Source organism: Lepidochelys olivacea (genome assembly GCF_965140295.1).
Source record: "Lepidochelys olivacea isolate rLepOli2 genome assembly, chromosome: 1".
NCBI lineage: Eukaryota > Metazoa > Chordata > Testudines > Cheloniidae > Lepidochelys > Lepidochelys olivacea.
Genome location: NC_140411.1, coordinates 49,250,531 through 49,263,260, shown reverse-complemented (window position 1 = coordinate 49,263,260; position 12,730 = coordinate 49,250,531). Strand labels below are relative to the sequence as shown.

The 12,730-nt window shown below is 36.7% G+C and overlaps 1 protein-coding gene across 3 annotated transcripts in view; it reads right to left on the bottom strand.

The window, feature by feature from the left end:
* Window positions 1–393: 393 nt before the first annotated feature.
* B3GLCT (beta 3-glucosyltransferase) overlaps window positions 394–12,730 on the bottom strand; it is a 137,852-nt gene continuing 125,515 nt past the window's right edge. For all 3 annotated transcript variants that reach the window (XM_084612209.1, XM_084612210.1, XM_084612211.1), the window contains 3 exons: window positions 12,282–12,401; window positions 10,084–10,228; window positions 394–2,022 (listed from right to left, as the gene is read on the bottom strand). In XM_084612209.1, the coding sequence (XP_084468335.1) occupies window positions 1,855–2,022; window positions 10,084–10,228; window positions 12,282–12,401 (433 nt within the window). In that variant the 3' untranslated portion in view covers window positions 394–1,854. The remainder of the gene's footprint in view (window positions 2,023–10,083; window positions 10,229–12,281; window positions 12,402–12,730) is intronic.

The window sequence follows — 12,730 nt, the reverse complement described above, 5'->3', positions numbered from 1 at the left end:
GAGTGTCTTATATTGGTAGGTGTGGTTTTAGGTTTTTTTGGATGGTTAAATCATAGTGCCCTCCGACCCGTCTGGTGATACTGTGTATTATTTGTTTTGCATTAGCACCAGGAACCCATTGTGCTAGGCACTGAACAAACAGAGTTTGTAATCTGCCTTTACCATTTGCACAGAAAGAGACACAGCCAACCAGCATGGACTGGAGAAAGAGGTCAGGAACCAGAAAGAATAACACTGTTTGAACTCTTTTTCTTTTGGTGCTACTGACCTCTGTTTTGTTAACTTTATAATATCCTGTGGTGTATTTACCACAAGGAGCACTGGATAAATGAGTTTAAACATTCCAAAGTGTATTTGGTCTTTGAAGAAGGATGGGAACAATGCACTCAAAAATCTAAACAAGTATGTTTTTATTCAGTTTTAGGCTCACGCAGTTCTAAACAGTAAACCTAATTAACAATACATCCATGGTACCAAAGAATGTAGCTCTGGTATCAGTAGAAATGTCTACTGTTCAAGGCACTGATATTGGTAAGAAAAAGTTACATTATGTTGGTTACACCTATATCAACATTCTTTTAAACCACTATGAATGTGAGCACTGTTCAAATGCATAAAAATCCACAAGCTACGTTCACAAAAGGTGCATACTTCTCAGTGATTACTGAATTACTTCCCCATTTAGACTTGGAGTAAGTATTGCATTACTTTGGAACTGAAACAAGTGCTGAACTACAGAAAATATTGTAAGATGTGTACAAATAAACAATTTCAGTAATATGGCTTTAAGACCCTGCATTTGGTTACAACATAGCAAGCAAAGTTAGATAACAGCATATATACACGATATGCTGTTGTCTTAAAAGGAAAAAATCCTTTACTGTATAAATATTAGTTTAGAACATACTAAAGCCAGATTTTATTCAAATATCTTTACAAAACTGAATTATACATAGAAAACAAAGTCAAATATGAAGCACTCTTTACATGTTAATATTATATGCATTATATTACTTAGTTGTATTTTTTTACTATGTATAGTGCAGATGATATAAATTGTGGATGTTACAAACTAATTTTTAGCTTGGCACTTAGACACTATGGTGATATGCACATTATAAATATCTAAACATTAGATTTTCAAAATTCCTTAAGAGACAAACATTTATATTTGCCAAAGATAGAAACTGTCACCTAGGTTTTTTTAATGAATCATGGCAACATCTTGTAATCAGTTTAAGAATCCCAGACCTTCCTTTGGATCTGTCCCATGCATCCGCAACATCTCTATTTGGAAACTATACAAAGCACAGTACATGATATTTTCCTTCCAGACCACTGTTTGTTAGAACAGTCACACCTCCCTACCCTTTCATTACCTAAGGCCTGATTCTGACTGATTTCAAGAACCCAGAAGTTCCTCTGAAGTCATTGGGAAGTGTAGGTATTCAGTACCTTTTAGAATTAGGCCCCTAAATATAGAACTTAGGCCACTATTAAACAGTGAAGAAAAGAGAAATGTGAATTGCTGGTGTTTGATAGAGAATTCCAAAAGGGAACACACACAAATACTGTATACAACGTTTAAAATGTTAAATACAATGGTCACAAGATTCAAAACTCAAGGTATTTCCAACAATAAATCCTCAAACCACACACACACACACACACACACACACACTCTCAAGCTGGTTCCCTCTTCCTTTTCTAACAAGTGTAACATGTAATGGATTGAAACATTTAGGGTTCTATGCAATATGGCAGACAAGTAGTACAACACAACACCAAAACTACAGTACAGCCTGTCTCTCACTAATCTGCAGTACATTATTGAGATTTAAAATATTTTATATATTATAAATCTTCCCTAATACGTCTCTGTTTCTTTTCAGTAAATGAATCTTCCATCTTTGGTGCCAGCCATGTGAAATACACCTTCACGGGATCAATGTTCCAATGCTTGTGAAATGATATTGGAATTTGGTGAGCAAGGTAGTCCTTTGGATAGTCCATTGGTCTTGCCTAAGATGGGAGGATAAAACAAAAATGCTAGTTCTCACCGGTTTAAAAAATGTTTTAGAACAGTAAAGTGAATTTTGGATAAAGAATCATCACTAAATAGACTTCTCATCTCAAATATTTTGACATCAGTAATATAGTATTACTGTAAAATATTCCATAATGATTGCAGTCATTTTTACATAGTACTATTAAACTGACTGGCTTGCATTAATCTATATTCATGTATCTGTCTTTTAAGGACTACAATCATCATGGTGTTTGAGTTCTACTACTCAGCTAGACAAGGTTATAACTAGGGTTGTCAAGTGATTAAAAAAATTAATTGTGCTGTTAATAATAGAATACCATTTATTTAAATATTTCGGGTGTTTTCTACATTTTCAAATATATTGATTTCAATTACAACAGTATACAAAGTGTATAGTGTTCACTTTATACTTTTTATTACAAATATTTGCATTGTAAAAAACAAAAGAAATAGTATTTTTCAATTCACCTAATACAAGTATTGTAGTGCAATCTCTTTATCATGAAAGTTGAACGTGCAAATGTAGAATTATGTACAAAAAATAACTGCATTCAAAATAAAACAATGGAAAACTTGAGAGCCTATGAGTACACTCAGTCCTACTTCTTGTTCAGCCAATCGCTCAGACAAACAAGTTTGTTTACATTTGCAGCAGATAATGCTGCCTGCTTCTTGTTTACAATGTCACCTGAAAGTGAGAACAGGCATTTGTGTAGCACTGTTGTAGCCAGTGTCACAAGATATTTACATGCCAGATGCACTGAAGATTCCTATGTCCCTTCATGCTTCAACCACTATTCCAGAGGACATGTGTCCATGCTGATGACTGGTTTTGCTCAATAACAATCCAAAGAAGTGCAGACCGATGCATGTTCATTTTTATCATCTAAGTCAGGTGCCTCCAGCAGAAGGCTGATTTTCTTTTTTGGTGGTTCATGTTCTGTAGTTTCCACATTGGAGTGTTGCTTTTTTAAGACTTCTGAGATACTGCTCCACACCCCATCCCTCTCAGATTTTGGAAGGCACTTCAGATTCTTAAACCTTGGGTCGAATGCTTTAGCTATCTTTAAAAATCTCACACTGGTGCCTTCTTTGCATTTTGTCAGATCTGTGGTGAAAGTGTTCTTAAAACGAACAACATGTGCTGGGGCATCATCCAAGATTGCTAGAACATGAAATATACGGCAGAATGCGGATAAAATGGAGCAGGAGACATACAAGTCTCCCCCAAGGAGTTCAGTCACATTTAATTAACGCATTATTTTTTTAAAAAGTGTTATCAGCATGGAAGCATGTCCTCTGGAATGGTGGCCGAAGCATGTAGGGGCATATGAATGTTTAGCATATCTGGAACGTAAATATCTTGCAAAGCCGGCTCCAAAATTGCCTTTTTCTCACTTTCAGCTGACACTGTAAATAAGAAGTGGGCAGCATTAGCTCCTGTAAATGTAAACAAACTTGTTTATCTTAGCAACTGGCTGAACAAGAAGTAGGACTGAGTGGACTTGTAGGCTCAAAAGTTTTATATTGTTTTTGGGGATGCAGTTATGTAACAAAAAATAGATATATTTGTAAATTGCACTTTCACAATAAAGAGATTACACTACAGTACTTGTATGAGGTGAATTCAAAAATACTATTTCTTTTGTTTATCATTTTTACAGTGCAAATATTTGTAATAAAAAATAATAATAGACCTCTGGACACTTTGTATTCTGTGTTGTAATTGAAATCAACATATTTGAAAATGTAGAAAAACATCCAAAAATATTTAATACATTTAAATTGTTTAAAGTGTGACTAAAATTGCGATTAATTTTTTTGAGCTAATCACGTGTTAACTGCAATTAATCAACGGCCCTTGTTATAACATGTAAAAGTAGAGGGAAACAGCTAGAATATTTTCACAAATGTTTGTATTATGTTTTCAATTACATTTTTCATGTTGTACCAAGCTGCAAAAGTTTAAAGTAATATAGAATGAACTCATAGTCAGTTTGTTTGTTTTGAGGGGACCTGCCAGTTTAGAAATTATCATATTGAAATTATTTCATGACTATCTGATTTCAGTCTTTGCCAAGTTGCGAATATGACAGACATGGAAATGAGGGATAATCTTAACTGGCCAGGCACACCAAAAACAAATAAAACTTAGTGAAAAAATCCATGCCAAGTACTTTTTCTAGTTGTTTTCTTTATTCACAACTCAACTCCAGACCTTCTTATCCCAGATAATCCCAAAACTAGCATTTAACTTTTTATAGCTTTATTTTAGCGGTTGCTAGAACCTAATTGCTCTCAATATATATATACATACACACACACACGTACGTTGCCTAACACATTCCACCACAAAAGATTCTTACAACCCTTTTTTGAGAAGCTTTTATGTTGATGCAGCACACCTTTGAATTGGGGCAGGAGGAAAGCCCTTGGGCTAGAGAAGTCTCTTTTCTTTTGTCCTATGAAATTCCATTTAAGTTTTGCTGAGAGAGAGATTTTTGAAAATTGTCATTTCTCTTCTCTCACTTGCGTTTCCTCAGGAAATTTTTGACAGAATGCCAAAATAATAACTAAACACAAGCATTCTGAAGTGCTGCTACAACTGCTGCAATACCGATTTTTAAATGCTTTGGAGCTGCGGGAGCAGCTGCGGGACGTGGGGCAGCAAGAGGAATGCTGAGGCAGGCTCTGGCCCCAGCAACCCACATCCCCACTGTGGGGGCACCACATAACAAGAGCTCCCTCAGGTCCTTCCTGGGAGGAAAGGGAAAGACAGTCTGAGCTCTCAGCAACAATCCCCTCAAGCATATTCTTCTTCTTTAGGATCACAGTTTTTCCTATCAAATGGTTGAAGTCTGTGCTGCAGGCTGAAGGGTCAGGGTTCAAATGCTGCTGCTGATGCATGATTTTGTGTCTGTATGGGAGGTGTTATTACAATTGTACATAATATATTTATTTTCACATTCTTCCTTTTAAGAAAAACATAGGAAACTACATTAAAAATGTTAAGAAAAGGTTGCAAAGGTTGTAAAGACCAACACTTTAAAGTTAAGAAATGCCGCATTTGTGGTTGCCTGTGTAATCTCAAATCTTCTCCCTTGCAAATAAGCATTATGATACAGTGTTTAAGTACATTATTATATAAAGTTTTTTAACAGGACTCCCATCTCATCCAAGGCTTTATCTTGCACCCATTTATTTTCTGTACAGGATCAGGGTTTCAGTGCATAGCATGGATGCACAAAGAGGTAGAATTAAGGTTATATGGGCAACCATAAATCTGGCATTTCCTAATTTTTAGCATTTGACTTTGCACTAAAGTCCAAAATAGTTTTCTTTTAATATAGGTTTTTCAGTATGTACTATAATTTAAAAAATGTTGAAAGTCAATCTTACCTCCAACATCACTATGTGGTCACATCAGATGAAAATTGCTGTGTTTTTTATTTTGTTTGGTTATTATTTTGTGATCCTGTAACTTGTTTTTTGTATACATTTTTGTTCAACAGTCCATCTATGGGCACAGGGTTTGCCTGCATGGAATAACCTGCAGGATCTATTGGTTATAGCTATTGGCTATGGCTGTGTGGTATGTTTACCATAAGGGACAGTTTGCATGGCATACGTTGATATCTCTCATTCTTGTCTCAACACCCAACCTAGTCACAAATTTCTGTGGTCTGGCCCAAAATTATTTACCGTATTAGCATTCCCTCATATGATCCCTTATATCCATGCCAATATATAGACCAAAACACTGTGCACTCTTATTTCAGTGCAGGACCACATTGTGTTTCTTTGTGTAAAAAAGGACATTGCATACCTTTGGGCCTCTAACGTTCACAACCAATCTAGTAAAATTAAATTAAAATATTTTTAATTTTTTTAAACAAACACACAATTTGATCCTGCACTGAAATAAGTGCATATAGTGTTTGTTTGAACATTGGCACATATATAGGATCAAACAAAGGACTGCTATTAGGGTAAGTAATTTTGGGCCAAATGACAGAAACTTGTTTTAAAATTGGGGAGGAAACATTTTATAATGTGTCCCTATTTTATGCATTGCTTGGATTCTACGAAGAGAAACCTAAGGTTAGGGTCATTCTTTTTGCTCCAGTTCTAAATGCTGGATGCCAGAACTGTCAATGTGGCAGGCTAATAAGTCCAAGACGCTACCACCATACAGAGTAATTGTGAAAATGTGAGGCTCTTATGATGAAAAAGATAATTGATTCCAGAAGATATTACTCCTTTGCCAGATATCTTCACATTGTTACCCTTTGTCAGCTACATTCAAGGAGACAGAATCAAAACCAACCCAAATGTGGCCGACTTCTCAGTGCAACAGAAGTATTCACTTTTGTTTGTTAAAAAAAACTTTTGGGGGGAGAGGTAGATATACTGGAGGGTAGGGATAGGGTCCAGAGTGACCTAGACAAATTGGAGGATTGGGCCAAAAGAAATCTGATGAAGTTCAACAAGGAAAAGTGCAGAGTCCTGCACTTAGGAAGGAAGAATCCCACGCACTGCTACAGGCTGGGGACCGACTGGCTAAGCAGCAGTTCTGCAGAAAAGGACCTGGGGATTACAGTGGATGAGAAGCTGGATAGGAGTCAGCAGTGTGCCCTTGTTGTCAAGAAGGCTAATGGCATGTAAGGCTGCTTTAATAGGAGCATCGCCAGCAGATCGAGGGAAGTGATTATTCCCCTCTATTCTGCACTGGTGAGGCCACATCTGGAGTATTGCCTCCAGTGTTGGGCCCCCCACTACAGAAAGGATGTGGACAAACTGGAGAGAGTCCAGTGGAGGGCAACGAAAATGATCAAGGGGCTGGGACACATGACTTATGAGGAGAGGCTGAGGGAACTGGGCTTGTTTAGTCTGCAGAAGAGAAGAGTGAAGCGGGATTTGATAGCAGCCTTCAACTATGTGAAAGGGGGTTCCAAAGAGGATGTAGTTCGGCTGTTCTCAGTGGTGGCAGATGACAGAACAAGGAGCAATGGTCTCAAATTGTAGTGGGGGAGGTCTATTAGGAAACACTATTTCACTGAATGCATCGGATGAAGTCAGCTGTAGCTCACGAAAGCTTATGCTCAAATAAATTTGTCAGTCTCTAAGGTGCCACAAGTACTCCTTTTCTTTTTACTATTTCACTAGGAGGGTGGTGAAGCACTGGAATGGGTTACCTAGGGAGGTGGTGTCTCCATCCTTAAAGGTTTTTAAGGCCCAGTTTGACAAAGCCTTGGCCAACTTGGTGGGATGATTTAGTTGGTGTTGGTCCTGCTTTGAACTGGGGGTTGGACTAGACCTTCTGAGGTCTCTTCCAACCCTAATCTTCTGTGATTATATGATTTTCCCTACAAGAATTCAAAGGAATATGAGCAAAGCATTTATGTAAAACAGGTTTCAATTGCAGTTGTTCCGATTAAACTATTTAAATTTGTCCTTTGCAATTAGATTTATACTAAAGAGGATTTCAGTAAAAATGTATATAAACTCCCAAAATAAGATTTTATTCTCTCTCAACACTTTAGTGTCTTGCTGACAAAGAAATAAGTAATGTAAAAATGTTTTTCTTTTTCTACAGTAACAAACATAAGAAAAAAGGAGAACAGCATATTAAGGAAGCTAAGCTAAAAATTGATTTACAAGCTACTGTATGCTTTCATTACTGATGGATGCATTAATAAATGCTCCATAGTGCTTTCATGCCATACTTTGTATATTCCTTTCCTACAATCAGGTAATACAATTTGACATTAACAAAATCCTGTTCTTGGGATTTTCTTCTTTGATATTTAAGTTACTGAAATGCTTATTTAAAAAACAAAACAACCACTGAAGAGCCAAGAGGGAGTCTAATACCCTGAGGCACTTTGAAAATCTCAGCATTGGAGAATATCTATGGATTTGATGACCTTAAGAAATTTATTTTGACATAGACAATTATTGAACTACTCTCACTTGAGCCTGGCAAAAAACCCTCTTTCAGTAGTTTTACTTTGAAATTTATATAAACCCTCTGCTGTTTTGATAAGGAACAAATCTGCTTTAACTGCATCTGTATTAATTACAACGTTCTTTATATTTCAGATTACTTTAGATAACTCTGACTTAAAATGTATGACTCTGTATATCATCATAGATGCTTATATACTACTCTCCTGATTGTGCTTTCTCTATTTGATCCTTTATATCATGCTCTGGGGACTCAATTACTGTATACAATTATCACCAACCGTGCTAGTTAGATATTTTTTACAGTGCCCAAATGCTAAGCCAGAGGTGGTGCCTGAAGCCTACCTAGGGAGCAAGAGGAGTTTAAGAGCATATGAGCCAAGCATGTGGGACTAAACATAGCAGCCTGTTGTGTGTCCAGCCTGATCATCAGTTTGCAATCTGCCCCAGAGTAAAGGGCAGAGTTGTTGCAGGCAGGAACCCAAGAGGGAGTCTGTAACTCAAGGAGTCACAATCTATTGCCCCTCCTCCCTGCTACTCCTGTGAGGAAGTAAACTGCGATGGGTCAGTCTATCTATACTTGTTGCAGCATATACTCCCCATGCCCTTGCATACCTAGACTGCTGGGCACACTGAGACAAGGCTCCACTGCTCCTTCACCCATCTGTGTGAGTGGAGACTGCTGCAGCTCTGTGGAGACTGTTTATCCACATATGCAGCAATCAGTGGTACAGCACACTTGCGCTAAGAAGGAAAACAGCACTTTATGCCTCCTTACTTGTTGCCCGAGCATACAGAATAAGACACAATCTGACCCTATATAACTAAAGATATATTTACAACTTATTTAAAAAATATAGTACAGGTAGCCATTAATTTTAGGAAATAAAAAATGATAATCATTCATATTTTGCTTGCTCTATCATCGGAATCAAATGTCTGATGATGGAAAAAGGTATTTTTACCAATTTTTTTATTGGTATGTATTAATCTAAAAAGATGATTTCCTGGCAAAAAGTCACATCGCAGATCTACAAGGAATCAAAATCATTAATTGATCTGTTAGGAAAGTTGACAAAATGTCCAGGAGGTAAGCGGTCTTAAAAAGCATTGTGAACTTTGGAATTTTTTTTATATTAGCGTTCTGAAAAAATATCTGAATAGGTTTATAAAATAAAGGTGATATGAAATAATGTAACAAATGAGGATGGATTTCAATTTTGCTAAATTTTATAAATTAAATAAACTAGAAAAAATGGTTAGGTACACCGATGACAAAACAAGGAATTAAATTTTCTGGAGACTTTAAATCTGTGAATCAGATGGGAGTCTTGGGTACTCTCCCCTCAAAAACATTTCCAAAATATGTACAATTTGGATCCTTTTAAACAGCATATCTTCTCCTATGCCCATACCACATGACCTTCTCTCCCCCTTTTTACTTTCGCTTGCTCTTGTGCCGGCTGGTTTTTACAGTTCTTTGCTAGTGAAAACAATTTTTGCCACTCTAATTCCTCAACTTTTAAGACTTTCCCGTAGCAAATATAGACAGGATGAGACTACTGTTAGAGTTTGTAAATATTCATGTATCTGGGGGTTTTCTATAGGACCCATCACTGCAGTATTTAAGGGCCAGATTTTTAAAGGTAGTTAGGTGCCTAAAGAGGCAGACAGACACAGAATAGTATTTTCAAAAGCACTTCCAATCAGACTTAGGCACTTCCATCATTTTAGAAAATCCCACTAGGTGCCTAACTAGCTAAATTTAGTCCTAAATCCTTGTCATTGCCAGGGAAGTAGGACTGAGACACCTCTGTAGCACTATTAAAATGGATATTTGCCCACATTTTACATTTTTTAAAATCTACTTTATCTGTTTTATCAGACTTTCTCTGGGTGGAAGGGGTGAGCGAGGCGGGGGTTGTAGTGGGAATGTCTGAGATTGAGACAGTTTAAAATTATTGGTATGGTCCAATTTATATGGGATTTTAAGGAGTTGGGTGCACTTTAAATGAATAAGTTAAATAAATATCAATTTTCAATACTTGTAAAAATGTGTCTCTCACCTGATGGAAAAGTGGACAATGTGTTATGGGGATTCCTAAACCACTGAAACACATTCCAAGGACCATATCGTCTGGAGCATCATTGCTGTAACACTGGCATTTACTAGCAAGTAGTTTTTGGATTGCTTCTCTGCTGAAAACCATCCTAAATAAAAGCAAACAGAAAGTATGAGACACTCATTAGTAATATAGTTGAATAACTGTATTCCATTTCCATTTATTAAGTCTTGCTCAGTGGAATAAAATCACAACATGGAATGTAGTCCACTGGTGTACAGTATTTGGGAAACTGAAAGATGTGAGAAGACAGCATTCAGGCTTGAATTCTTAATGAGGATTTTTCTGAGACATATTTATTCTAAATAGTAAGATCAAATTATGATGTGATTTATTTAATTACACAAAATCTTAATTACCCAACATTTTACTTGCTAGTGATCCTTACTTGTCCCTTACCTCCACACATTATTTCTTGATGCAGGGTGAGGGGAGAACTCTGTTTGGAGGAATGGCGAGTATACATAGGACATATAGAGTATTCAGAAATCCTGTACGTACATAATTTAGTCTTTTGTTTGAAGCTGTGTGTGTTTTTATATGAACTAAATACTCATCTCTTTTTCTCTCCTCTAAAACTATCTAATAATAATGCAATTATAAAAAGTATTTAATGAAGTATCCTTAAATGGCAGCTGGTGTGTAGACTCTGATACATCCAATACAAAATTCAAGGAATAAGTTTTGAATATTGTCAGGATCACTGTTGTTAAAGGCTTTAGAAACAGCAGTGCCAATTTAAGGTCAATCTGGCAGGCAAACAGGAAAAAGAATAGAGCACAGGCAAAATATAATCATGACCAGTCATGTTGCTGTATTCTGATCAAGCTGCAGGCAAAGGAGCAACTATATTGAGAACCTTGAAAAAAGGGAGTTAAAATAACCATGCCTTGTGACTGGAATAGCATGTGTTGCTGTTGAAAAGTTGTCATAGAAGAATAAAGTAAATAGTATAAAGTTAGCAAATTTAAAAACCCACTCACTACTTGATAACAGAAAGGGCATGGTCAAAGTGATACAAGATCTTTAACTTTACTCACTACCTCCCAAGAAACATCCTCAACAATAAACAGGGATATGAAGGAGAAGTGAGCTATCTTATATACATATCTTCACAGACCTGAGTATCAGAAAGCTCTGATGCTTCTTGAAGGTATAGAAAAACAATATTGCAGAACAAACAATAGAAAATATAAAAGAAATCTGTTGGCAATTGGCAAGCACTCCAGCGTCAAAAGATGGTTTCTTAAGAAAGGGGTAAACTCTGCATAATTAAGAATGAAAGGCATATCCCCACACTATGCAAGACAATGAAAATGCCAGCCAGTTGGTATTATTTATTTATGGACACATGAACAGTTTACTGAGTTAGTATAATATTTATTTTTTTCCTGGAGAATACCAATTTTATGTGTTTTAAGGGCATTCAGAGCATGGGACTGAATAATGGATCAAAATAGAATAATGGATCTACAACTACCCAACAAACAAAATGGACAGAGATCAGAACCACAGGTGATGGGTCTCACTATTTACCTATTTCCTATTTCCCCTTGTTTTTTCCTACCCCCCCCCCCCCCGCCCCCTCCTCAGACATTCTTGTTAAACCCTGGATTTGTGCTGGAAATGGCCCACCTTGATTATCATACACATTGTAAGGAGAGTGATCACTTTAGATAAGCTATTACCAACAGGAGAGTGGGTTTGGGGTGGGGAGGGGAGGTTGAGAGAAAACCTGGATTTGTGCTGGAAATGGCCCAACTTGATTATCATACACATTGTAAGGAGAGTGATCACTTTAGATAAGCTATTACCAGCAGAAGAGTGGGGTGGAGGGAGAGAAAACCTTTTGTAGGGGTAAACACCCATTTTTTCATGCTTTGTGTGTACAAAAAGATCTTCTATACTTTCCACAGTATGCATCCGATGAAGTGAGCAGTAGCTCACGAAAGCTTATGCTCAAATAAATTGGTTAGTCTCTAAGGTGCCACAAGTACTCCTTTTCTTTTTACATTATATCATGTGATAAAACAACATTATTCTTGTCACCTCTTTGTTATCTCTAATATTCCAAAACATTTGCATTGGAGGAGTGAGTGGTTTAGTCAGCTCTCAGTAGGATTTGAAATAAAGTAAGTTACCCTCCTCCGCCAGTGATATAACTATATCCTCCTGTTCCCAATCCGTAGCCATAACGCTCTCCAAGAAACACTGGTTCATTTGGGTCATAGCAGCTGAGTAATTTCCGGAGCCTAAAGATACTAAAATGAGAGTCCATTTTATTAAAAATATATTAAATCAGATATAGACAGGCAATCTGAACTTGGTAATGGAAGTTTAAAGCTAATTAGGCCATTTCCTTTGAAAAATAATTCATAATACTTCAAATGATTAACTAGATTCTTCATGAAACATTTATCAAAAGAAACAATTAGTTCTGCAGCAACACTGAGGCTTCAATTTTAAAGTATACTTGGATTTTTCCAGACTACACTGAAAGAAGGGTGGAGAGGCAGAATTTTCGAAGACTGAAAGGCTAACAGAGTACTGCAGTGATCTGTACCAAAATTGGCCTTATTTTATTATTGTT